The sequence below is a fragment of the Erithacus rubecula genome, assembly GCF_903797595.1.
Source record: "Erithacus rubecula genome assembly, chromosome: 14".
Taxonomy (NCBI): Eukaryota; Metazoa; Chordata; class Aves; order Passeriformes; family Muscicapidae; genus Erithacus; species Erithacus rubecula.
The window spans coordinates 4,158,091-4,185,840 of NC_136666.1; the positions used below are offsets into that span (position 1 = coordinate 4,158,091).

General features: G+C 47.8%; 1 protein-coding gene across 1 annotated transcript in view; it reads left to right on the forward strand.

Annotated features, from left to right (window-relative positions):
* Positions 1-27,501, forward strand: part of IGDCC3 (immunoglobulin superfamily DCC subclass member 3) — a 95,347-nt gene extending 67,846 nt beyond the window's left edge. Inside the window, exons 6-14 of the mRNA XM_079317971.1 lie at positions 2,644-2,802; positions 10,093-10,258; positions 19,020-19,267; positions 19,801-19,965; positions 24,637-24,825; positions 25,068-25,172; positions 26,142-26,280; positions 26,489-26,696; positions 26,782-27,501. Coding sequence (XP_079174097.1) covers positions 2,644-2,802; positions 10,093-10,258; positions 19,020-19,267; positions 19,801-19,965; positions 24,637-24,825; positions 25,068-25,172; positions 26,142-26,280; positions 26,489-26,696; positions 26,782-26,946 — 1,544 coding nt within the window. The 3' untranslated portion in view covers positions 26,947-27,501. The remainder of the gene's footprint in view (positions 1-2,643; positions 2,803-10,092; positions 10,259-19,019; positions 19,268-19,800; positions 19,966-24,636; positions 24,826-25,067; positions 25,173-26,141; positions 26,281-26,488; positions 26,697-26,781) is intronic.
* The last annotated feature ends 249 nt before the right edge of the window (positions 27,502-27,750 follow it).

The window sequence follows — 27,750 nt, forward strand, 5'->3', positions numbered from 1 at the left end:
GAGGAGTTGAGTGAGAGATGATGAGACATAGTGGTGTTTGCTGATGTTAGAGGTGGCTACACTGATACAAATGCCAGATCCATTTGGGCTTCAGAGCTTGGAGGGCTTTGTTCTCCAGGGAAATGAAAGATGCGTGGACAGGAGATGTTTCCTCAGACCACCAGACTCCTAATAGCTGGAGAGATAACTGAGGGCATAATTGATGCTGGTATTTGGACTGGGGAGGGGGAGCACCTGCTGCAGGCTGTCTTTGCATGCTTAAATGATGGAGCACGTTATAAATAATACAGTAAAACTGCTGACATTCATGTCACATTTCCGTGTTATTTCTCAAGGCAGTGATGTGGTGAAAGGTCCAGGTATGACCACTTTGCATCTTTCACTGGGCCCATCCCTCCCTCAAAAGAGAGATTTGATTTTTACACCTATTGTAAATACAGACTTCTGAAAGGTCTAATTTAAAAGATGAAATCAAGTTTAATTTGGATTTAATTCAGACCTCTTTACACTTCAGTTCAAATGCTGTTTGGAAGGAATGGTTCCTTGTTATTGCTCATTAAATGTGGGACAGGTCATGTTTTACTGTCCTTTTTATGACTGAGCCATTTACTGCGACGGTGGCTTGGCCAGCAGTGTGCTCCTTTAATGACATTGTTTTTCTCTCTCTAAAAGACCTGAGCATTTTTCTTCTCAATGCAAATAATGAAGAGGTCTGGCATTTCCTGTCTAATGAAGCAATGAAACCTTTAAGCTTCAAAATTTCCTGAAAAACCTGTAGAACATGGCAGGAGATAGGTTTGGGAAGTGCTTTTGTAGCTCTCAGTCCATGCTTTGCTGATGTTTCCTAGCAGGATGCTGCCTGGAATATGACATGGGATCCCTCCCTCCTATGGTTGTATTGGGTTTGCATGACAAGGTTTTGGTAGTGTGGGGGCTACAGGGATGGCTTTAGTGAGGAGTTACTGGGAGCTTCCTCATATCCAATGGAGCCAATTCCAGCTGGTTTCAAGATGGGCCCACCAGTGCCCAAGGCCAACCCCATCAGTAGTGGTTGGTAGTACCTCTGGCATAACAAATTTAAGAAGAGAAAAAAGTTATTGCACAAGAGCAAATTGCAGCTGGAGAGAGGAGTGAAAACATATAAGTGTAACAGCCCTGCAGACCCCAAGGTTGGTGCAGAAGGAGGGCAGGAACTGCTCCCCGTGCCAGAGCAGAGATTCCCCTGCAGGCTGGGGTGCAGCCCATGGTGGGGCAGCTGTGCCTCTGCAGCCCATGGAGTTCCACAGGTAAGCAGAGATCTATCTGCAGTCCTTGGAGGAGCAGGAGTTTTACCAATCTGTTCCAGAATCTGATGGTTATGAATGACCCAAATTCTCTGATATTTTTTATTTATGCAAAGGATGATATTAAATCTAAAGCATATGATTGCAGGGTAAGTTTTAGCTGGCCCTGCATGCTGTCTGTGTTGGAGTGTGAAACTCCTGACAAGATTATGGCACAGACTTTGGAGCACCACACCAGGCTCTTCTACTGTAGTGGAACACATGAGTATGGAAGTCTCATGGGGAGTTCAGGTGGGGACATCACCAGAGCTGGTTTTTGCTTCTCTGGTTTCTGTAGCTTCTTTAAACTCCTCCATGAGCAAACTTGAGAGAACTAAATTTCTGATTCCTGTGTGATGAAAGTGTGCTCCCTTTAACTGCTCCTCCAGTGAAACTTCACCCCTGCCTTGCCTCTGCTCAGACACCCTGACATGTGCTAGGCCTGATTTAGAGCTGCCTTTGTCAGACAGTGTCTTAAAACACAAATCAATGAAACAATAGAAAGCAATAGCCTGATACTAATGAAACACATTGTAATTAAAGCTGGCTGAGAATTTTCCAGAGAAAACAGGAAAAAAGTGAATTTCCTGATACAGATCTATTTTACATGCCTCATATCCAGCACTCAGGGTGGGGGCAGCCCTTTTCAGTTGCCATTCCAAGCCGGAGTAAAGGAGATCTAACTACCAGCTCGGAGGCTGGACCTGAGCCCTGAGCTAGTGTGTGTTCAAGGACTAAGGAATCAAAAATCCAGGGTTCTGCTATTTTCAGAAGTCACAAAAATCCATCAAGGGTTATCAGGTAAAGTGGTGTAACTTCTGGGTCAGGTAATCTGCAGGTCATAAATTGCTGGTGGCTGGGAAAGTGCATCAGGAAAGCACTGCATGCAGTAGGCTGGCTAGACTTCTTCCTGAATCCTGGAAATAGGCTATTGAGCTGATTGGATCCCTGCTCATTCTAATGCAAGAACCCAGGCAATGGTTCAGAGAAGCTATGATTTAGCTTGGTTTAGCCACTCTGTTGAACTGTGCTCTTGGTGCTTCGTCTTAATCTGAACACTTTTCCTTTGGTGGTACTTCGGGTTTTTAAGCAGCAACAAAGAATGATTTTGGGCAATCATGTAAATAAGGATCTGGTTTCTGCAGAAGGCAGTTCTGATAAGAGCATCATCTAAATGCCATTGTCTTTAATTGCAAATGGCAGTAGCAGAACATGGCAGCACTCCATAAGTTCTTAGATTGGACCTCACTGAGGGCTGTGCCCTGGAGAACTTCACCCAGAGGTGCAGCAGGTGACTCTTGTCCTTCTCCCCTTCTTTCAGACGGCCGCCCCATCGGCGTGGAGGGGATCCAGGTGCTGGGCACAGGAAACCTCATGATCTCAGACCTGACAGTGCAGCATTCTGGCATCTACGTGTGCGCCGCCAACAAGCCGGGCACGCGCGTGCGCCGCACCGCGCAGGGCAGCCTCGTCGTGCAAGGTGAGCCCCTGGCACCCCAGGCCTTGGGCTGGGCAGGTGCTGACTTCACTCCTCTGCTGGCACCAGACAAAGCACTCCTTTTCTAGACACGTGGTTTACCAAGTGGGTGCGTGTCTGTGTCCCACACAGGTGAGTCACAACCAGGTTTGGCTCAGCTGAGGCACCGGCTGGATGGGCCACAGTGATTTCTCACCCCATATAGGCATTTCTTTGTCTTAGCAGACACTGGTTGCTGCTTGTTATCATTTGTGCATCGCAGCAGAAAGCCTGTCAAAATGTGCCAAATTTGTCTTATTGTCCTTCGTGATACAAGGACATGGTCACTGTTCCCATATTGGACACCTCTGAATGGTAGATATGACTCCTGCTGTGATGTGCAGCAGTGGATACCACTCACAGAGTATTGCTTTCCAACTGAAATGGCACCAATAAGTCTAAAACCATTTCCAAAAGTCTGTGACGTAGCAGTTCACACTGTGTCTGAGCCAGTTGCCATGACCTAGTGAAGCACCCTTTAGGGGCTGTGCCCACGGGATACAGGTTGCTCCTCTTCCTGCAACAATTGTCCTGAAATGCTGCTTGTAAAGGACAGTTCAGCCCAAAGCAGAAATCAGCACTAGTGAAAGCACACAAATCCCTTCCACATTCTCCTTTGCAACCAGTCTCCATGGTGAGGGGAGCCAAGCAAGCATTTCAGAAGGCAAACCCAGCTGGCAGTGTGCTCTGAATGGCAGCAATCCGCCCCTGATTACAGGCACTCACCTCCTCTTCAAGCTAGTCCACTTAAAGCATCTCACGCTCTCATCAGTTCACTCATTAACTATTGACTGATGATATCCTGAATCTAAAATTACACACCTCCTGCCGGAGCTGCTAATTGAACCTTTCTGCTGCTGATGGGGAAAGTGCCCTGCTCCAGCCCGGATGTCACCCCAAAGATCTCGGGAGTCGCTGGTGCTGATCCCGCCAGCTGTGAAGGAGTGATGTAGGAAGGGTGGAGAAGGGGCTCCCTGTGCCTCCTGAGCCCCAGGTGCTGATCAGACATGAGACAAGGTGAAAAACTCACTGTTTCTTTTGCTCTTGGATTTCTGGGTGACCAGTGCAATGAGGGGACCTCCCAGCTGGCACAGTTATGAATCCCCTTATTAAGAAACATCAACCCCAGCATTAAGAGCAGCCTGTCTGTACTGATATAAACCCTTTAGAGCTGCTGCAGGACTGATCTGCAAATGGAGAGGTCTCCTAAGCCCAAATGCTAAGCTGATGTCCAGGAGGCAGGGAGGCACACCCAAAACAAATTACTTGGAAAATCCATGAAGTTTTAAAAATACTATTGAATATAGTTGACTGCTCCTGTTAGCAACTGTACAAAAGGTGACACAAACTGAAAGGTAACACAATTTCTCATTGCTACAAGTAGCAGTTTTTAGTCTTTTTTGAGATTTGAACACCAGCTCTCTGTGGTCTAGTGCTGGAATTCAGCTGCCATAGAATTACTGTGGATTTTCTCCTGGCAAGCCAAGATAAGAATTTGTCCCTAAAATGTCACTCACAGGGCCATTGGAGCCCAGTCTTTCTGTAGAAGGAGAATGCTCCTGCATACAGCATCAGCAGAGAAGCTGGCAATGGTGTGGAGAAGTGTGGCCAGTGTGACCTTGGAGTAGCCCTTAGACAGGACCTGTAGTGTCCAGGAGCCCAACTTGTATTGCCCAGCCTTAAAATACTTAATGTGTTTAAGGGGAATGTTCCCCAGACAGGGTATTGGCAGACGCTGGGCAGGCAGGGAGCTCATCCCAGGTTTTCTCACCCTCCCTCTGGAAGCAGTTTTTCCTGCCTCTGCATCTCATTTTGCCTGCATTTTCCAGCTGAGAGGTACAAATGATTGCTGTTCAGGTTCATCTGGGAAGAAAACAGCAATAATGACTGACATGGGAGACTGTGGGTTTTATCTTTGTCAAGATGTCAGCGATGCAAATTACATCCGTAAAGAGAAGAAAAGCAAAGAGCGGCTATCAAAAGCCTGGTTGGAGAGGAAGTTAGCACAGGGCTAGGACAATACAGCATCCTCAAAGCACACCAGACCAGGTACTTGCTGCCTTTATGCAGGGGCCCTTGAAGTGCCTGGAGGCACAAATTAACTTGCCCCAGTCTTTTGAAGGAGGGACATTTTATAGGTGGGAAACTAGAGGAGAAAGGGCGATGTTTCCTGTTGTAAGGCAAGGAGTTAGCAGGAGGCTGGAACTGAGACCACGTTCTTCCTCCTGCTGCCAGCAGTGATCCTTGTGCCATCCATCAGCTGTGTGAGCAGAGGTGTCCCAACACAGGGCTCTGCTCTTCCTCCTGCAGTAATGTCCTTTCCATTGCAGGTTTTCCTTCAGATAATGTAACATCATCTTATTATCTTCCTGGGAATTCCTCCTCCCTCCAGAGGAGAAGGCGTCAATCCCCCACTCCTTCGGTCCCTGCCCTCCCTTGGCCATTTAGGCTCCTTTGATCTCTTTTGTAAGGTTCTCACACAAGAAAGTTTCCATTTTCCCTTCAGATCCCAGCGCAGCCATTTGAATATTGCTTTGTGCTGGGCTTGGAATGAAAGTCTCACGGGGGGAGTTGTGGAAGGGCCGAATGCGGCGCCGACTGAAACCGAGGGTGTGTGTGTGAGGCAAGGGAAGAGCAGGCTTCGGTGGCAAGGGAAAAAATATATCAAAGCACTTTCCCTCTACCTCCTGTGCAATCTTTTGTGTTTTATTATGTGTTTGGTGTCATAACAAACTGATGGGCTGTGAATGGCCAGATGGTCACCAGTGTTCTCCACTCCACGCTTCATTTCCTCCTGAAAGCTATGCAGAAAAATGAGATCCCATCTCATAAATGAGGGCCCATCTTAAGGACATGGGTTTGAAGGCTCTGCTGACAATGCCTGCCTTGTTTGCCTTGCTTTCTGTTGGCAGGACTGGGCAGTGCTCCTTGGTCCAGCAGATCCGGCCACCGCTGCGCTTTCTGATGTTTCTTCAATCGTTCTTACTCACTGGCATCACAAGCCTTGGCTGCAGATGTATTGCAGTTGCTGTGGTTTAGGTTTGGCTCTGTGGTACTTGGTTTGTCCTTGAGTTTAGCCCTGAATTCATTCTGCAGACCAGCTTCAATATGTGTTGTGTGAGTCAGTGTCCCCCACAGAGCAGCTCCCTTCCTGTCTACATTTTCCTTCACAAGAAAAGCTACCACACAGGGGCAGGCAGGCACTCAAATCTTGTCTGTCAGGATGCTGGAGTGAGCTGGGGTGTCTGATCCCTGTGGAGCATTCTTCCAGGACCACACTTGTGGGTGACATGGGAACATACCCTACTGCTATGAAGCTCCAGCCTGCATCTTGCAGGGACAAGAATTTCATGAGGGCTGAAAGGCAGGCTCCACAACAGCCCCCTAGAGTGTTTTCTGCCTATTTTCTAGGGGACATGACCACAGTTTCCATCTTTGGCCCTTGCAGTCCCATCACTGCTACTGCAAGTTACTCAAGTAAACATCTGAGTATCATCTATAGTGAGTAGAGAGAAGTGAGGAGCAGTTGTCTTAAATCTCCTGTCACCATTTGCTGTGCTTGAGTGACTTCCCCATTGACCTGACTTCTCCTTTATGCCCTTATTGTGGGTGCCAGTAGCCTAATTTATGAGGTTTTGTTGTTTCCATGTTATTCTTCCTTCTCTTCACTCCAGCCTCCCTCCCCACCCCTGCCACTCTGTCCACTTGAGAATTAATGACACTTCATACTGAGATACAAGAGGCACAGATTGGTCTGTTAGTCTGTGGCATTGGCTGTTAGTGTTCCCTTAACCATAGGATTTTCTCAGTGATCTTTGGGACCTCCTGTGAGCCATCAGGCACTGCCACAAGCACCACACCACAACCTCATGGCAAGGACAGCAAAGATCCCTGATGTCTTGGGGGACACACGAGTTGTTGGTCCCTGCTGCCATGTCCCAGAAGAGATGGGGCCCATCGGGGTCTCCTGTTAGAAGCTGCTGTTGCAGTGCACCTCCATGCTATCACAGTTTGCTGAGCACAGTAAAAGCTATTGAATCACTTTGTTAAGGATTCTGGGGGTGGTATTAAGTGTTATTGCTTTTTGATACCAATGTCATGCCTTTCAATATTCATTAAAATGGCATGATCCTCTCCCTCCCATTAAGTCCTGAATAATCAACACTCTGGTTTCCTCATACCTCACAAGCCAGGGCTGGATGCTGCCCATTCTTCCTTGCCACATTTGAATCCTCTGCTCTTAAAAGTGATCCCTATTAATATCTTTATTAAATCTTAATGGAGGGCCGAGAAACGCTTCCTCTGGCTGCCTGCATTTTGGCCTGTAGTGTGGAAGGGGCAGAGGTGTTCAGGCCACTGTGCCTCCATGCTGGGTGGGATGGGCCCTGACAAGATGCTCTGTTAATTATGAGTGATGAAGAGGGTGAAGGGCTGGCAGTGGGCAGGGCATGGCTGAAGGCAAGGCTGACAGCAGGCAGGATTGGCTTCTGCTCCTTCCCCACTAACCCAGGCAAACTCTTGGATCCTGTGCAAAATCATTTAGAAAGGCAGGGGAGAGGACCTGGGAGAGGTGGTTTTCTGTCCAGGAAAGAAACCATTTGCCCAGAGACGACACACCAGCAGTTGCCTGAGGGCACCTTCCTTGGAGCACTGGTTATGAACACAGGTTGGGTCCATCCTGGTGCAGGTAGCAGAGGAATCGATCCGTGTCCTTTAAACTCCATCTGTTCATGGATCTGTCCTCTGTCTCCATGGGTTTATGTTTCAGCCTGGGCCATTTTGGCACTACAGCTTCACACTGTTGAGACCTCTACAGGACAGAGCAATGTCTGGGGAAGGCCAGGAAGAGCAGGAGCAATGCAAGGGCAATGTGTATCTTGCAGAGAGGGATGCCATGGAACAGGGGACAGCTCAGCACAGCAGAATTGGGAACCTGCTCCCCAGAGAGTTTAAGCAAGTTAAGCAGGGGCTGGGGCTGTGTTTAGCAAGGCAGCAAAGAGGAGGGATGGCAGAGGGGAGCAGGGACCCGAGGAAGCCGCGGGGCCGTGGCACCGAGCAGTGTCACTGGCGCCGAGCCAGCGGCCGCAGCTGCACGTTCCTCACCCCGAGCCACACGCGACCCGCGCCAATTACTGCCTCTCCACGGGCTAACGAGGGAGGATGAGGGGAGCCGGCGCTTCCAGGAGGGTTCTGCCGGATGCTTCTTTCCATATTTTAACTTTGTGTCGGCTGGAACAAACGGTGGGTTTGAGATTTGATGAAGCGAGGGGGGGAGGCAGAGGCAAAGAGCCAAGAGGATCTTTAATGAAGCTGCAGCGAGGAGCTGGAAGGTGGCCGTGCCCTTCCTTGGCATGGTGGGTTTGCACCTGCGAGGGCTGCGGGTGCAGCTCGGGAGCCCAGATGAAAGCAGGGAGTGCACAGCCACTTGCAAAATAATTGCTCCTGCAAAGCTGCGCCAGCACAAAGCTGGGGGCGGGAGGCTGAGGAAAATCAAGTCTCTAATGCTCTCACTGTACACCACAAAGGGACCATTCATGGCAGGGATGAGGGGTTTTCCCCCTGTTTATCCTTGCTTCCAACTTTTATTGAACCCATCCTGAATTTTCCTTTAATCTGCAAGTCTAGAGCAAAAACACAGAAAGGAAGTAAAAGGGCAAGAGATTGATTGGCACATGGGGAAGTTTAGCAGGAGATTCTGGAATTATGTGTCCATTGGGCTGCTGGGATCAGGTTCATTAGTGGAGCTGAGCACTTACAGCAGGGACCTGGCAATAAACTCTGCTGCTGGATACCCTGTACCAGTAACCTAAGTCAGACCTGCCATGCTCCACTTCCCTCTGATTATTAAAAATAAAGGAGGGGGCTCATTCAAGGGGGATGGGCTCTGCAATGAATTCCTCTGTCTTCCTGCTTGGAGGATTTAGAATCTGTACAACTGGACTTTTACTCTCACACAAGCACCTGTTCCTGCAGGCCATGTTACAGCAGTAGCCATGCTCTTCCCTTACTGCACACAGCCGGGAAAGACCTTTATCCCCCCCAAAATGCTGCAGGAAACCCCAAGAGGTGTTTTGGTCATGAACTATAAGCATCCCACCATCAGTTCCTGCATCCCACCTGCAGCTTCGCCACTCCTCAGTATATTTTGCTGGATCAGTTTGCTCCCTTCTCCAATCCCTGCATCCCTGCTGGTGGCACAGCCACCAACCCCATGCTTGGAAAATGCCTGTGAGTGGCTCTGAACGTGTCTCCCTTGATAATCTTTCTTTTGTCAAAAAAATTTAATGTCAGCCATCCGTTATGTGATGTTAGTCAGTAAATTTATGATGGGCCTGTGCCTCTTATCTGTTTGTCTTCATTGTGTCTGCTGCCGGTTCCACCTGATTTTAGGTTCCAGTAGCAACATGCAGTATATTTATCACTTTGCCCTTTGAAGCAGAACTACTTGAATAATCTCACCTATTTGGCAGTGTCTGTCAGGCCCTGCTTTCTGTAGGCTGATATGCTGGTTTATTTTGATAAATGATTTTAAATCTAATTTGAGCTGCTGGAAAGAAGAGATTGCTTTCTGTTTAAAAATGTGACTGCCAAAGGTGAAAACATTTTGTGACAAGTTGAGCAGAGGTTACAGGCATGGTGTAGTCTTCTGCAAGGCTTGGCAGGACCCCAGAAATCTCAGGCTGAAGTTCTAGGGTAAAAAAGGTTTCCTAATATTTTACTGACAGGAAAAATTGGCAGCAAATCTGTTCTCTACTGGGGAGAGAACACTCTGCCAGATTGCTGTATGATACCCATACATTTTTTTCCATTTCAAGGAGTTTGCTAATGCCATTCAGGTCCTTTGGACACAGCCAGGGTGTTGCTCGAGCTCTGCCACTGAGGAAACAGCACATCTCCTGAGCTGCAGCACTGGGGGGTTGCTTTCCATGGGAGACCAGGGAAGGTGAAGGGGCTTAAACTTTGGTCCTGTCTGCCTGAACCCTGCAGGACTCATCTCAGCTTTCCATTGCTTTTGATCTGGCCTTCAGGCACCTCCTGTGAAGCCATGACTGCCAGGGTGGGCAACCAAAAGGCAGCTTTGCACTGTTCACAGACACCCATCCAAACCAGAGCTATCTGCTGCCTGTGCTGTGGCTTAGCCAAGTGTTCCACGTTCCCTGGCTGACAAGGCTTATTGACAAGGTGGTTTTTTGTACCAGGATAAAGTGGGATCATCATGACTTTTCTCACCCTCTTTCTCCTTCCTCCTCTCAGCCCCAGCAGAGTTTGTGCAACATCCCCAGTCCATTTCCAGGCCCGTGGGGACTACTGCCATCTTCACGTGCGTGGCCCAAGGGGAGCCCCCTCCCCAGATCACGTGGCTGAGGAACGGGCAGATCCTGGAGACCAGCGACCACATCAAGCTGAAGAATAACAACAGGTAGGTCCTGGTGCACTGGGCTCTGGCACTGCTGTGGAAATGGGAGTGGGAGAGAGGTTGGATTGCTTTCTGCAAGAGCTGATGGGAAGGTGGCAGTGTTCTAAAGCAGATCTGTGGATTCAACCTGGGCTTTGATAAACTAAAACACTGCTCCAGTCCTGCTGGCTGCACCTTACAGTGTTACAGTTTGGTGCTCTGTGACGTTTTGTGCCAGGACATCAACATCAGACTTTCACTGTTGATGCAGGAACCCAGGAAAAGTTTTTATTTTCTCCTGATCATCATCTGGGTATTTCTGGAAGGGCTGAATATTGTTCCTGGAGCTGACAGGGACTACATTGACTCCTCAATGGAGGAACTGCACTTAACACCTGAACATTGACCTGCCTGGGCTTGCGAATGCAAATACATTAGAAATAATATTTGTGTGGAGCCTGACTTTCACTAAACTTTAGCCTTTTATCTCACCAGGGAAGAGTGTGTTCTCTGAGTACTAAATAACTGCATTTTCCTGTGAGGGGATGAGGATGTTTGTACTGAGGAAATGATGCACTTAGTGTGAAAATTACCAGTAGACAATGTAGTTTCTATGGAAATAGCATGAAAAAATACACTACAAAATAATAGCACCTGTGCTGTAAACCTGATGTATTGGTAGAGGTTTGTACTCTGTGGTGTCATGGAGCTGCTCTCTTTATTAACAAATGTGTCTCAGGAAAGCAACTACCCAGCCTTGCTTGGAAGGTCTGGACCTCCAGTTTAGACAGTTGGAAAGTGTTGTGCAGGCACCATGGTTTGTTCCTCAGGGGACAAGAGTGAGTTTATTCTTCTGAGTGTCTGTATAATGTGGCTTTTTGTTTTCTCATTTGAGGGGTTTTAAAGCTTTGTTACATGAGTGATGGAGGGATGTGTGATGCAAGAAGGATAAGGTGTGAGTGGCAATAAAATCATCTCAATCAGTGGAGGTTTTCTCCAAACTGGAAGTTTTTAGAGCTTCAGAAATCTGTGTATGTGCACATGACACTCAATTCAGGTGTGTGGTTTCTAGTTCATGGCATGGCTTTCTGAGGCATGTCTGCCCTTTCTGGTATGAACAGAGCAGAAGGGGTAGGAGGGAAATTGGTGCATCCCTTTTTACTGATGAGGAGGTGAAGTCAAAAGTGATGAAGTTCAAATGGTCAATAATTCCATGACAAAACTGACACTGAATCTCTGTGTTACTCCCAGATGTCTACCCTGTGAAATCATTCCTCTTCTTGAGGAGAGCAGGAGTTGGGTCTTTGGTCATGGTCACATCTCCTGGCCAGGTCCCTGTGCCTGGAGCTGTGCTACACATGCACAAGAACTGCACCTTGGTAAACATCTCTGTAATCGTTTTCTTATGGGAATCATTTAATGCAATTTAGCATCAGTGTTTTCCACAGCGAGCTGAACGATCAGATTACAGCATCTGGCAGGGGCTGAGGGAGCTCAGCCCATTCCTGGGGCTCAGCTGACACGTGGCATCTTCTCAAGCTGTAGTAATGTGATTGTAAAGCTGAGCCCTCAGGTTTACAATCTTGAACTTTTGTCTTCTTTCACACTAGTCTTGGTCAACCCCCAACCTCCAGCTCCAGGCAAGTGTCCATGCCTGGTGCTTTCCAAAGCTGTCATTCTGGAAAGTGCCCTCACTGGCGCAGCAGGGCTGGGAGCTCCATGACATGGAGGAGACACATCAACGGATGATTTTTTCCTGAGCTTTTTCAAGTTTGCCCTTTGTTTTACTCTCATGGGCATAACTAAGTGGTGTAACCCACTTAGTTCCAGGCAGAATCAGTTTGTGGCTATGTCTTGGATTTATCAGTCTACTGCACTTGGAAAATATTTCTCTGTGCAAAGATGGATCTCAAATCTACTAGTAATGAAGCTACTAAACTATACTATGAGCTTTTTAATTAGATTACATGGTTTCCTAGAAAATTCATTTGGATTAAAACTCTGCTTAATATTGTCATAGAAGTCTGAATGCCCCCTAAGGGAGTTTTAGGGAAAAAAAGGAGTAAATCATCCCAAAACATGCCATGTGCTAATTGATTGCAAAATGTGTCATTTGGAGCAACTTCATTTTTGTAAATGAACACAGCTAAAAGCAAGGTCCAGACCTGCAGAAAATGGTGTGTTCAAGATGCTGCTCTGCTCCTGCAAGCACAAACCCACAGCCAATGGATCTGTTGCATCCCAAAGTTGTGAAGGGCCCTTTTTGCATCTGCCTCACCCCACACTGTCTTTCATATGCAGTAAGTGCAAATCCAAGGAGAGCAAAACCCACCAGGTGAGGGGACATCAGAAACCCTGCATTGCTGAGATGTAGCTTCAGGACTGGATTCACTGGAGATGGGCTATGACTGCCAGGTACAACATCAGACATTCACTTGCTAAGCAACTTCCAAGCTTTCAGCAGAGTAAAATCAGCCTCACAGGCTGCATCCAATAAATATCTCATCCCTCGTGGTCCCTCAGATGTGAATTCCCATCACCTGATGTGTTGACGGTTTCTGGGCACATTAGCATTAAAGATCAGCCTTCTGCTGTGCCCTCTCCAGAGGTGGTTGTTATGTTTTGAAAATGCCAGCTGTGTGGGAACAAAATAGCCAATCGATGATTAGCAAAAAATCAAAAGCGGTTCTGGGATAGCGGATAATTGTTAATGAAAAATGCATGAAGGCTCAGGCATAGGGAATTGTGGGCTTTTCCATTAAAAGCTGTGAATAAAAATGACTGAAGGAGCTGATGATGGGGCTGCCTTGCCATGCAGCCCCTGGGCTGGGATGCTGCTGTCAGGGTGATGCTGTACTGAGCTCTCTGAGGGAGAAGCTGGTGGAGCCTTTTGGTTCCTGTGTCCAGCAGTGGCAGAGTCTGTTCCTCTATGCTGACCAGAGATGCCCATCTTGATCCTGAAGGGATTCTGATTGTTCATGATCCAAATGCCTGAGAGGTGTAAGTGGAATTTCTAGCAAAATTCCCACCCAGCATCACCAGCCCATCCTAGAAGTGGAGTACTGCTGCAGGAGGAAGGTGTGGTTACTGGTCCACTTGGGCTTGTGTAAAATTATTTTACACATGGGCTTGCATAAAGTCATGTTTCTAGGTTATTACTATATTACTATTACTATATTGACAAGGAAGCATGAAATAGTCCCCAAATTTCCACTGTGAAAGGTTTATTGTGTTTCTTCCTTTGACCCAATCAGGTTCAGGGGGTAATTTTCAGCCTGGAAGTGTATCACACTATGGGGTTTATATTGCCATAATAGCAAGGGACAAAGGCCAGCATCTTCAGAAAAGGAAAGCTCTCTAAATATTGATGTTCCAAGAAGATTATACTTACAAATTGTAATTAAGGGACTTAATTTGTTCTATCAGAAAAAGACTTTGTTAGAACTTGGGCTCAGGTGGCATTCACTCTGCTTGGTGACCTTTGTAAATTCTTCCTCACTGGTTTGCACTTGGTTTAGTGCTCTGGCAAAGTCTCACTTCCAGGGCCATGAATGTTCAAGGCTCATCAGGGGAAATATTCCTTCGTAAACAAACATTTAGGACAACTTTGCTTTTCTTGCACTTCTCATGCTGTTAAATCCCAGTGCAGAAACAGAGAGGGGCCTTCAAGCACAAACATCCCAGCACTTGGGACCAGACAGCCCTTCTGGTACCAAACCCAGCGAAAACAGAGCCTGTCATTCACAACGTGGCTTTTTTTCTGTAAACTGTACATTAGCTGGGTGTGGAAAGGTGCAGGTGGGTTTGTACATCCCTTCATGGTGAACACTTCCCACAAACACTTCAGTTTGTGTGGTTTTGAACCACGTAAGGGAGGACAGGCAAACCTGCAGTTCGTTATGCTGTGAGTTTGAAGATGGCTGTGACTGAGGGAAGGGTGCTCTATAGCAAATCATATTTCAGTTCCCAGAAGCATGACAAATAAGTATGTGGAGGATGGGGATGTGAACCTGCTGCTCCTGATTTAATCATAATTTATGGGTTTGACTTTGGAAGACCCATGGAAATGGCCTTTGCAAGGAGGATCTCTGCATGAGCACACAAAGCCCTCTAAGCAGCGGGATCAGTGTGATCTCTGCCCAAGCAGGGATCCTGTGCTGGGATCACACAGCCATATCCCACAGAAAGGATCTGCAGCAACCCCAGATCAGCTAACACCAACAGGCATCACTCTCTCCCTCTCATGTGGCTGTGATTATTTTGCTACCAAGTTGCCTGTGTAATTTCTCTGTGTGCTGCTCCACTGAGCTGCTCTTGAAGTGCATCAAGTCAGGAATTTAAAATGTTCCAACTGTTGCACACAGCAAAATCCATCGGTAGAGAATGATCCTTACACAAGAGGCTTCGAGGCAGGACTGAGTGGTGCAGCCTAAAATTAGTCTCCCGTAAATTAGACTGGGTATTTCTCTTCTCCAGTATCTGTGCTGCTTATTTGGGAAAAGGTTTGGGGGACTTTCCATTTAGCAGCAGAGAGCTCTCCCAGGTGTCTGAATTTGCAGTCCTACCAATAACGGCTCTGCCCTCCCATCCAGTAGCTTTTCCTGAAATGTTTTGTGCTTCCCCATAGTCCTGAAGATGTAAAGACATTCTGCTTGCTGGGGCAGGATTCAGTTTAGTCTGTGATTGTACTCTGTGGCCTCATAAAAATAGCCTGCATGGCTGGGACCAGCAACATCCTTCCAGAAGCTGCTCTTGGGTGAGTCTGAAAGCACAAGATTGGGCTGAGATCTTGTCCAGTGGGCTGCAGTATCTGAAAAATAGAAATCAGTCCTTCTGCATAACCCAGCCCAATTTCACCTAGGATCCTCTGTATGATATTTAATTTCTGGATATGTAAGAACATGCATATAGAGAGCTGGGAATAATATGCAGTTTCCCTCTGGGTTGCTGAGTGTCAGTTTTCAAGTTTTGCATCCTAATTTCAGCCTACATGAAGCAACCTTCAGAATACAGGGCATTTCTGCAAAGCTGAGGGGCAAAGGCTCCTTCCCAGCATGGCACGGGCCAGCAGCCCAGGAACAGATTGTTCAGTGCAGCACAGCACAACACAGGCCATGACAAACAGAGCCAGAGCAGGGATGGGGCATCTGAATGTGGCACTGGTGGCATTCTGTATCTGCTGGCAGTGAGAATGCTGTCCCTGCTAGCCACAGCCTGCTCTCTGCATTAATTTCATCAGACTCCCTCCTTTGTGTGCCTGTGCGCGCGCAGGCCGGTGCCCTCCCAGATGGGCCCCTCTTCTTTGTGCTGCTGAATCGATGAAGAGGCTTCCTTCAGTTCACAGACTTTTTCAGAGGAGCCTTTGCAAAGCCGATCTCCGGTCACCGGCCTGGACCCCTGACCCGAGCCAGATCAGTCATCCTGCCTGCCTATGAGCTGGGAAGACAGCTTGGGAATACTGCGGCTTTGCAGCAGCGGAGGCCTCTCATTTCGGCTCAGCCGGGTGTGAATCTGCAGCGGCTCCTCTCCCCACTTCCATCAATGCCTGTCAGGGCATTGTGTGGAGATGTGATGGAGCCCTCGGCTCGCCCAGCGGCTCGGTGACCAGCAGAAAGCCTTCTGGCATCTCGCCTCGTCTGACGTGCTCGCGCCGCTGCCAGTCTGGCACTCGCGGGAAAGTTTTCCAGCAGCAGATGTCCCAAAGTGACAGATTTTTTTCGTGTTGATGGGAAGAAATAAAAGGACACTGCATATTTCAGATGGTTGAGTCACAGAGACGCTCTGCGCCTTCTCACACGGCAACTACAGATTTTCCTTTTGTTTGAGCTTTCTTAAGGAAAAAAAAAAAAAAAAAAAAAAGACAAAAAGCAGCAAAACCTGGGACTGAACACTGGCCCTGCTGCACCACATCCTCCACATGCTGGGAGGTGATTCTCATAGAGCTGGTGGTTAGATGCTGGGCATTCTGTTCACCAGCTTCTCCATGCTCTCACATGGCCTGAAATCCAGCTGTTCTAGTGTCCCATTGCCTGGGTGTAATTCTAGGTAACGTGGGCTCCGGGTAATGGATGGTCAAGGCTCTCATTGCACAGCACATCCAAACACAGCCAAGAAAATCTCAGTGAAAATTAACTTTCTGAAGCCTGAAGCAAGTTTCCAGTTATGTGCTGTGCCAACTTTGCAGAAAACACTGTATTTGTTTCTTTTGACTTGACTGTGCATGACAGTCTGAGACTCTGCTCAGCTCCAGGTCCCAGTGGCCAAGTGCCATCCTTTCAGGACCACTGGCAATCTGCACATCATCTGTGTCCCACATCATTTTGCTCATCTTTAAATCCTCCCAGGAAAGAGAAGTCTTTGGCCCAGAATCACAGCACTGCCATAGGCTTCTTGCACTGCTTTTCAGCCTAGCTCCCCTCTTCCTTCCTCCACACCTTTTCCTCTCTCTAAGCAAAGCAAGTAAATGCACCTGGAAGCGGCAGAGCCTAAATACTCCTTGGTCCAGATCTGCTTTGTGCTTGGGAAGCTTAAGGCTGCTCTTGACCCTTGTGCCAGCCTGGCCTTGCCTCTCTGGGTGCCCAGATGCACAGCAGCCACATGGAAATAATTCCTGCATTGACGGGGCAGAAGGAAGTGCTGCTGCTCCTTCCACACATCTGCTTTGTGCAGGGCTGGGAGTGCAGCTCTCAGATGGTGTAATCCTGCCTTCTGCCATCTGTCCTCACAGGAGTCAGCCCTTGTTGACACAGCTGAGCCACACATCGGGTCCTTCCTCCCCATGCCCTCTCCCAGCTCTGCCTTTCTCCTTCCATTTAATCAGATACGTTGAGCCTGTGGCTATGAGAGGAGCTTAGGGCTGATTCTCGAAAATCACCATATCAGCTGAAACCATCACATTTGATATTCCATTTACAATGTTTCCAAGGAAACAAAGGCACAGGACATAAATAGATGACTGTTAAACATTTGCTCGCTCACCATGGCCCCCAATAATTTGCAAGGCAGAAATAGGAATGTTAAATCAACAGTAATAATAAATTTTAATATAGGAAGACCAATATTTTGCTGCAATTAGAAGAAGCATTTGTTCTGACATAGTGGCAGGCAGTGGCAGGTTATTTATCATTTCCACTTCCAATGTTCAATTTTTCATTTACATAAAAGGCAGCTTTGATTGTGATTCCCAGAAAGCCATGAAGTGCCCCCTGCATCAGCAGGGATGTTTGGGATTTACTCATGGACAGTCAAGTTCCAGGTCCACCTAGAATTCTGCAGAAGAAAGTAATTTGTGTCCTTAGCAGCAAGTAGTGCATGTGGATTTTGTTTAGTTTGGATCATTTCTTATAGAAAAGTAAGAAAAAGCTCATGCGAGCTGCTGAAGTTTTCCCAAGGATGTCCTGTGTGTGTAGAACAACCTCCCAGGACCAAAAGCATTGTAGACAGATTTTATCATAACCTGAGCTGCTCCCTCAGAGTTGGGTAAAAAACATCTCCAGTGTCAAATCTGCCTTTCCAGATCCAGCTCAGAGCTGTACCCAGTGGTGACAGTGACCATCCCATGCCTTACAAGGGAGATACACTTGTTATTTATTTAGGAGGCCTTGTGTCTGATAGATTCACATATTGACTCATGTTGATCCTGGCTTGGCTTTGGGTGGAGCTTTCATTGATGGGTTCCTGTTTGTGAGCAGATATTATAAAAAAAAGCTGCATTGCATGTTCAAATGGCAAGACAGAGATAATGTGGCACACAATTATTTCTGAGTCAGTATTTGGTGTTGTTTTAAAAATATTGGGTGGTGCAATCTTTGAGCTGGCTCTGAACTTGCTTCAGTTCTCCACAGCCATTGCTGGAGGGTCCTAGAGTGCAGAAAGGGCCTCCAGTTCAAGTGGCCACATGTACAAGGACTCTGGTTGTTCCTGTGCAGGGATGGGCACCATGCTCGGGAATGTGCTCATTTGGGAGGCTGGTACATGGCTGGCCTTTCCCCCTGCTTTAGGGATATTTTCTAGGGTAGCCAGTGCCTGTCCTTTCTTAGATGGTGAAAACAGCATCTAAACCTGAAATGGAAGCCCCCAAGAGCAGGCTGCACAGAAGAACTGTTCTGGTTGTTTCCCTGGAAGGCAGCAAGCTTTGATGCACCAGCATCAAAAATACATTCAGAGGTTCTGCAGACAAAACCTGGGACTTGCTCATAAGCTTTGGCTTTTGGCTTATAGTGATGATGTTTCTGTAAGTGCAGAAGAGAGCTGAGGGAGCTGAGGCTACAACCCTGCTGGATAAATCAGCTAATCCCAGTGTTACCCTAAGACAGCTCTAATGTGCTATAATGCAATTAGAACATCACCAGAGAGCTTTCTGGCTGTGTTTGATTAGACTTGGCTAAGTAACTATGTGCAGTGCCTGGATGGCTCTCACTGATGTGTACTGGAGCTAAGCCAGTTAAAGCTGTTTTGGGTGTGTGCACTTGCCACAGAGCTGGCTCTGTGGTGTGGCTGGGATCTTCCTGAATGCACACATTTAGATCCTGCTGGTCCCTATCCCACCCTGTGGCCACATAGTTGAACCACAGTATCTGCAGGTTGAGACAGATAATCTGCCTAGTCACAAGTTCCAGGGAATGACACATCCACCTCCTGGATTCTTCCTTCCCCAAAAGCACCAGCCCACAGTTTCCTGAAAGCTTTCTGTGGCAGCAGAGGCCATGGGATGGCCTGCCATGGCAGCCAGCACAGGAGCCATGGCAGCCAGTGTGATGCTTGTCCCTCTCGTGTCCCCCCACAGCACTCTGTCCATCTACGGCATCAACCAGGCGGACGAAGCCATCTACCAGTGCCTGGCCGAGAACAGCGCGGGCTCCACGCAGGCCAGCGCCCGCCTCACCGTGCTGTGGGCTGATGGGCTGCCCAGCCCTCCTCAGGGCGTCAGGGCAGAGACCGTCTCTGCCACCACCATCCAGGTGTCCTGGGAAAAGCCCCTGCAGAACACCAAGGAGATCATCGGCTACGTGCTGCACATCCGGAAAGCTGCAGGTACGGTGCTGCACCCACTGCCCAGAGCACTCTCAGCTTTCCTGAAATTCAGCTACACGGCCCACTAGGTAAAACCAGGTCTGCACTCTAGTGGTCCATGCTGCCACCAGTGTTTTCCGTCACCTCCCAGTTTCTGAAGGGCAGAGATCATGCTGTAAATGCACTGTAAATACCTGCAAATACTAAATATACCATTGTAAATATCAAAAGGGTGGGGAGGATGAAGCCGCATAGTCAAATCTTGCTCCTCATGCAGCTCTCTGGCAAAGCAAGCAGAAATCACAGAATCAGAATCACAGAATGGTTTGGGTTGGAAAGGATCTTAAGGTAGGAACATCTTCCACTAGACCAGGTTGCTCAAAACCCTATCCCAACATTACCAATTTCAGTGGCCTTGAAATGCAAGCAGAAATGTGTGTGAGCAGGTACATATCTACCCCAGGGACCAAAATTACTGATTGCAACATCTGTTTATTCTCTTTACCTCTTGCAAAGCCTAACAGCGCTCAGTTCTCTCTCCCTTTGCATTTCAGATCCTGTAGAGATGGAGTACCAGGAGGCTGTTAGCAAGAGCACCTTCCAGCAGCTGGTGACTGATCTGGAGCCCTCGACCAGCTACAGCTTTTATATAAAGGCTTACACGTCGCGGGGTGCCAGCAAAGCCTCCGAAGTGACGGTGGTGAGCACGCTGGGGGAAGGTAAGGAGCGCTCTGCGCAGGGCCCCTCAGATGCCGACGCCCGCTGTGCGTAGCAGCAGCGCCGCTCGCCCCGACACTGCCCCGCAGCGCTGTGCCACTGCTGCCTGTGGTGCTGCTGCTCCTTGCTCCTGCTGCTCCTCCTACTCTGGGATATTGTGTAAAACTCACTTGTATCGTTGCAGTGGGGTTGACTGATTAAACACAACATCGCCTCTCCCAGCTGATGTTGTAGCAGGGGGTGAGTGCAAAACTGCCTGGCCTTGTGCATTGCAGCTGCTCTGGGCTGTTCCTAAACTCCTTGCTAAACGCAGACTTCCTGCTCAAGCAGCATCTCATCGTCTTCCAGCAGCTCTGGTACTCACAGCTTTTACTTGATAAGTGCCACACTTTTAAAGATTTTATTATTTTCTGCTTTATCCAGTGCAAATCATACTAGAGCTGAGATGTCTTCACCTACAATCCCTGCCCTGGAGCAGCTTTCTGTTTCAGTGGGAAGTTAGGGTGATCTCTAAGGGTTTTTTTTCTTGTTAGCTTCCCCAGTAAGACAATGGGTGCTTTAATACAGGACCCTTGCACACAGGTACCAGGTAGAAGCCACAGCTCCCATGTGATATGTCAGTCAAAACTAGAATAATGTTTTCCTAGACTCATGTCTTTCTGAATCCTGGCTTGCCTCAGATATGGAGATTAATTTCTTAGGAATCATTCTTATGAACATTCAGTAATTATGAATTTCCAGCAGAGAGGGCCCTGGGTGTGAGGATGTTATTTAGGATCAAATGGAAGTGTGTTGACTTCCAGGTGGAGGATCCAGTTCTCATTCTGTTCTCATTCTGTTCTCAGCCCTTGCAGATATTTATTACAGAATTTAAGCAAAAACACCAGTAAATCCTCACCCGCTGGGTTGTTGCTCTGCAAGTTTATTTTCCTTGGTACTCTGCAGGGAATCAGTCACCCTAGGAGTTTGTTTTTCCTTCCAATTTAGAGGCAGAAGGATGAGATAAAGCATTGACCCCATGCTCTGAGTTCAGCCCCAGGAGCTACAAGCCAGCTATGCTCTATAGAGCTTGGTGACTCTGCAGCAGTCCAGGTCAAGTGGGAGAGGACTTTTTGTCATTATTACCTTCAATCATGACAGGAATAGTTAGGTATCTGGTAATGGGATCATAAATTTCCTGGCTCTCTGAAGTTTTAAGGTACCTCTGTCCTGCTATCCTTTAAAAAAAGACTTGTCCTGTGTGTAATGAAGCTTCAGGAATTAGCTCCCTGTCCTGGATGAACAAGCTTCAGATCATCAACCCCAGCCTGTGTTTGCCTTGTAGGAAGGTAAAAATGTATTTTAAAGCTCCAGTTCTGGCTTCATTTGTTCGCTTTGCTTCACTGTTGCCTTCTGCTCACAGAGGAGAGAGCAGCTCAGAGAGCCATGGCCTGGTGGCTTTTGTCATCAAATTCAGGTTTCGCTGCAGATTTGTCTCTTCTCATGGCCAAGCCATTTCACCCTGTGCTCTCCCAAAATGCACAGAAGAGCTGTGTCCTCCCTGAGCTTGGGAAGCCGCTGGATCTGTGCTACCAGCCTCAGAAAAGGATGGATTTTCTAATGTACCATATTCAGCAGCCAGGGATGGCTCAGTGGAGCCAGGGCAGCAGAGATGCTGCCAGCTGGAGACTGGTCTGAGTGTCCATGTTATGCTGGGATTGTTTGGAGCAGGAATATTAAATACTCCTCAGAAAACAGAGGAGCAGGGTTACTTTTGGCTTGGGGCCATCACTTCTCAGGGCTGGCAATACGCTGAGAGAGTGCTTGGCTGAAGCCTCTGATCCTTCCTAGAGACACTGTGCTCCTTCCTTTGTGCCAGTGCTGATTTTGGATGGAAAGTAGAAGGGAAGATGCTGTAGAGAAGGGACTTGAGTGACCTGTGTCCTTCTCCATAAACCTCACTCTCCGGGAAGGCCCGCCTGCCTCCTCCCTGTCGTTCTCCTTTACGTCATTTCACAAATGCCATGGTATTTTAAATCTCAAACGCTCTCTGCTTCATTAAGCAGCACACACTCCTTGTTCTTGTTGTTTAATGCTTTTTAGGGTTTTCTCCAGGACTTTTTGACATTTCTCTAGGATGAAGACTGTTCCTTTAGTCATCTTCGGCTAAAGACGCCTTCAAGAAGAAAGTTGAAATGACCTGGGGAAAATTCCAAACAGCACGGAAGAGGAAAACAAGTATCCCAGCCCTTAGCATGAGGGAGATGCCTCATTTATATTAGCTCCATATTATGTCTAATATATACTTCTATGAAGCACCTATCTGCTGATGTGTATACATATATTTACACACAGACAGATAGATTCCATTGTATACACTTATTTGTGTAATCACATTATAAACAGCACGTGCATTCTGCGAGTGCATATATCTATAATCAGTATTATACATATATATATACTCCAAGTTTGAATAAATATTATATATTCCATATTTTGTAGGAGAGATATTCTTGTGGTTTTTATTAAATGTAAGGCTCTGCAACCATAAAATAAAGCCAACTCTTCACAAATCAGGATGGCCCACATCAGTGTTTCTTTGTCCATGGGATAATGTGATAATTGCCCTTTCTGTGGTGTTTTCACCCGTGGCTGGAAAAGTGGTGATTTAAGCAAGGGTCCAACTTCTCAGAGCGGGGATTTTGCCCTGGAGGGAATTGGGAGAATAAGAAAAAAGGAGTATTTAATTGGATTGCAAAAATACACAGCCTTGGGAGGAATGGAACAGTCTGATATAAATAGAATTTACTCTGTGTTTTGCACCCAGGAATTGTTAAGTTCAGCCTTCCCAGCAATGAAATGCACATCAGAATAAATACTATCAAGAAGGAATACTTCAGCCCATTTTTTTTCCCATTGGCAGCACTCAGGAAGGATGAGATCTCATTAATGTGACCCAAGAACACTGGGTCTTTTTTCCTGAATCCACGTGGAGATACACAGCAGTCAGCAGTTCATCTCCATGGGCTTATTCAGAGCAAAGCCCCTGATGCCTTAAGGAGGGCATCACTTTGGGAAGAGACAGGATTGCCCAGACCCTCCTGCTCAGCTGGAGAAGCATCCATCCTCCCTCTAAATCTCCTCGTGGGAAAGCTTGAGCTCTCAGTACCCAGGAAAAGGCAAACAGTTGTGATGTGCAGTTCTACTGTAAAACTGAGGAAATGCCCCTTTTAGTTCTCATCAGTCTTAGACTGACATAGTCCCGTTTCATCTGCTTTTCCCCATCACTCACTAATGGTTGTGCTGAACTCTGCCAAAGGCTGGGTTTGCACCATCCTCAGAGACCATTTGGGGAGAAACAAGCCAGAAAGCAGCTTTGGTCCAGTGCAAGTCCAGCAAGCCTTATATGTGGGAACTGCTGAGCTTGTAATCATGTGGGATTGGAAAAATAGCTCTACTTCAAAGCCTGGAGGCTGCTGGAGAAGTCGAGCTGTTCTGCTGGATGATTTTGCTGTGGGGTGAGCTGAGCTTGGTGCCTGGTGCCCAAAAACTCTTCCTCCTGGTGCTGGTGCTGGAGCAGAACCCTGGGTAGGGCTGAGCCTGCAGCACCTCATGCTTTGCACCTTCTGGATGGTGCCAAAAGCTGGGGAACTGATGGGAGAGTTTAGCTGGGGTGTTTTGTTGAAAGGAGGAAAACAAACACAGTGAAATGTCCTGCTGAGACACATCTGGTATTGGTGTGATCAGTGTAGGAGAAAGGGAGGGATGGAGGGAGTGGGAAACATGGGCTGTGTGCCTCAGTGCTGCCCAGGGCATGTGGCTGGGCTTGGGGCAGAGCCAGCTTTGGAAAACCCACGTATCACACAAAAGTTGGCTTTGATGTGCAGATCTTTGCCTCACAAGCCAGACTGATGGGACAGGTTGGGGCCAGGCAGCTTTTTGGGGACCTGGAGAGGGAATGGTCTGACCCCCTCTGCAGCACACTCCAAGAATAAGGGCAGGGTTGTGGGGCAATGAGTGGAGCATGTTCTGGTGGACTTTGAATCAGCAGCAGGGACATCTTCCCAGCTAACCCCCTGTGTGCCCCTCAGGCCAGGTAAGTGCCTGCCTCCCAAAACATGCCAGTCAGAGCTGTGCAGGGATCTCAGGCTGCTCAGCTGTTTAGGGCTGTTGATGAAGATGCCCCAGTTCTCTCCTGAGTCCCCAGCACAGTCACAAATCTCCCTCCTAAAGCTGATGGGAAGAGCAAGCCCCCTGCAAGTCAGTGCAGGTACCTAGCACATTTTGAGACAGATGTCTCCAGCTCCATCCCTTCTGATTCCTTCCTCCCAGGGGGATTAATCACTCTGAAAGGGTGTGCCTCAGGGTGAGGGCAAAACATTGGAATTTGAGAACACATTGCCAAAGCTGCTGCATTCCTGCCCTGACCCAGCCAGACTGAGCATCATATTGCAGCCAAAGTGTAAAAGTAGCTTCTGCTTGCTCATTTGAGCAGAGGGAATCCTTGCAAACTCCTGCGGCTCCCTGAAGAAGTTCAGAGCTGTTAAACCAGACTCTGGTCTGCTTGGATTTTTCTCAGTCTCAGCTGGCACATTCTTTGCTGCTGTGACTGCAGGGAAAGGCTTCTGGGGAACTTATCATCATCCAGACTGAAAAAGCACATGCAACCCATTGTCTTTCTCTCTCTGTTTCAGTCCCAGCCATGCCATCCCTTTTTATTAAAGTCATTAACAGCACCACCGTGCAGGCAACGTGGGAGCCCTCCATCAAACTGGGCCAGCACGAAGGCTTCAAGCTCTATTACCGCAAAGTTCACCTCTCCCAGTACACAGGTCCAGTGCTCCTGGCCAGCAACATCACAGCCTACAACATTACCCACCTGGGTGAGTATGGTGACACCTTGATCCATGTCCTCTCCCACCTCGTAGTGATTAGCAGGAGAGAGCTCGAATGTGTAGCCTAAATTCTGCAGCTCGCCCCCAGGTTTTGTGGGTGTGTTCCCAGCAACAGGCACTTGTTTGCAGCATCTTGTATTTGGTAAGATGTTCTTTTCCCAGATAAGCATCAGTGGGGGAGATAAGGCTCGTGGTTAACCTGAACTGTCCCTCTTGTGTCCCCTGGGCAGACGCATCGGTGGTGTACGAAGTGAAGCTCCTCGCCTACAACCAGCACGGGGACGGAAACTCCACTGTGCGCTTCGTGTCCCTGAGGGAAACTGTGGAGAGGACAGGTGAGATGGGACCTGGGTCTCAGTGCTGCTTTGGGAAACAGCTCTGCAGGAAGATGGTGAGGCCAAACACATCTTGTGTGCCCCCTGTGTCATCACTCTCATCTCACCTTCAGCCACTCAGTTATTTTCAGCATCACAAATAATGCTGAGGCAAAACTCTGCAGGGCTGGGAGCACCTGGATGGTTTTTTTACCAATGGGGAGAAGACAAACCAAATGTTTTGCACATGCCAGGCTTGTCCCCTAAACTTGGGACAGAGGCAAGGCTATGAACATGAACAAGCCCCTATGCAGAAGGTACCAGCTGCCATCCTCAGGTGAGATGTGGTGCACTGAGCATCTCCGCTCTCCTGGAGCTCTCCTGGATATTTTGGCCTTCACTGGTCAAATGGGAGGACATGTGGCTTTGGAAAGAGAAATGGCTGCAGAGCATGAGCCCTGTATTAAGTGGCAGCAAAGGAGAAATCTCTAGAGGGAATTTTTTAAATGATCACACTTTTCATATTCATCTATGTGTAAAAAACATCCTGCTGCTCTTGGAAGCCTTTTAAGCCTCCAGTGGGAATATCTTCCAAGAGATAGTTATTACTCTTCTGTCTGTGCTGGAGTAAATACTAATCTCATTGGCATTTGTCTACTCCATCAGGTTTCAGCCTGCTCTGGTGTGGTGGCTGCCTCTTTCCTCCCACTTTAGCATGGCATATTGCAAAAATTAACATCAGAGTGGGGTTTTTTTCATTAATTGTGTCTAATGACAGTAGCCAGATATTCCAGTCCTGTGCTTGCTTTGTCTCCCTTTCTGGGGTGCTGGGAGCAAGCGAGGTGCATAGACAGACAGCAAACCCCTGCTACTCTTCCCATACATAGCTGCCAGCACTGCCCAAGGCTCTGACATTGGCTCTGGGCTCCACAAAAGCCCGAGGAGCAATAGAAGAGTAGCACCACTGACCTCTCTTCCTTTTCCTAGCAGTGCTGAATCCTCCCTGTGACTGCATGAAGGATGAGCAGAACAATAAAACCTCCACAACTGGCATCATCATCGGGATCCACATTGGTGTCACATGCATCATATTCTGCATCCTCTTCCTTATGTTTGGATACCGAGGAAGGTAGGGATGCTCATGCCACTGCTCACAAGGGGTGGTGGTCCTGGGTACTGTGGGTACCAGTCTCACATCCCCAGTGCAATGTTAGACTTTATAGGATGGATTGAAGGATGAAGGAATGTAGAACAGGGATAAGGCAGATGCCAGCTTGGGGGAAGGAAGAGGATGAACCACCTCTCTCACTCTCAGGTTCCATCTCTTTATTTTTCAGGCTGCTGATGTGCAAAAATGTGCAGGAGCAGCTGTCAACCCCTCAGATCCCCCGGAGCCAGCGGAGTGCCACGGGCCTTGTCCTGAACGGGGCCACTCGTAGGGACAGGGACGACCGTGACTTGAATGGAAAGCAGCTGGATATGAACGAGCTGGAGAGGTTATTCCCAGCATCCCCATCCCAGGAGCAGCAGGAGAAGGGAATAACGGTAAGTCCAGCAGGATGGGAGCACACCTGGTTGTGCATCAGGGAGCTGTCACTGTCACTGCATTGTCCCTTCTCTCTCTCCCCAGTCGGCTCACAGCCTGTCAGCCCCCCATGACGAAACCCAGATCTCCACACTCCCTCTGGATGAGTTCAGCATCATTGAGGAGCAGCCAGACCCCCTCCCAAAAAACCCCCATGGCAGCAGTGCTGCTGCTCCGGCTCTCGACCATGGTCCTGCCAATGAAGGATAAAACTGCCAAGACTCGAAGCCTCTTGTAGGAGTTACCAGAAACCAAACCCACGGCTGGTGATGTCTTTACGAGTTGTCAATCTCAGGTCAATTGAAGATTTCTACGGTCTGATTGTTATTTTTTTGTTTTGCTTTATTTTTATATATATATATAAATATATATATATGTATACAGCCTTTTGGAAACTCTGTGAAGTTTATCTTTCTGACCTCTCTTGAGCCTCTCAATGTGTTTCTTCCAATGATGGCTCTCTGGAGACTGGTCATGATGGATTTTCCCCACAGCTGCTACGTAACAGACTCCTTGGCAGAGTTTGGCAAACTCTCCAGTCTCTGACAGACTGGGGATATGGTGGAGCCCCATCTTTTGGCATCCCAGACTTTTTCCTGATCAGCAGCTTTAGAACTACTTTTTGGATCTATTTTTTATTTCCAGAAGACTGGATTTGGAAAAATCCTTCTAACTTGACTCCAAAAATTGAGGCCCAGGAAGGCTGTCTTTCCGTGGATTTGATGATTTTGTACACTTTTGCTATTTCTCAGGATACTTTTTTTGCTGATTGACTCTAAATAATATGAAAAAAAAAAGGAAAAAAAAAGAGTGCGTGTGTGTGTCAAAGGATGCCTGAGGGCTACTGAAAGACTTGGACAGACAACCGACTGAACTCAGAACCTACCTCAACCGGAATGAATGTCTTCTGGGAAGCAGAAATACCTGCGTCTTCCTTCGTGTTCAAACAAACAAGTAGCATAGCACTTGGTCAGTACAAGCATGGTCCTACCTCAGCAGTCACGCTCTGTACCC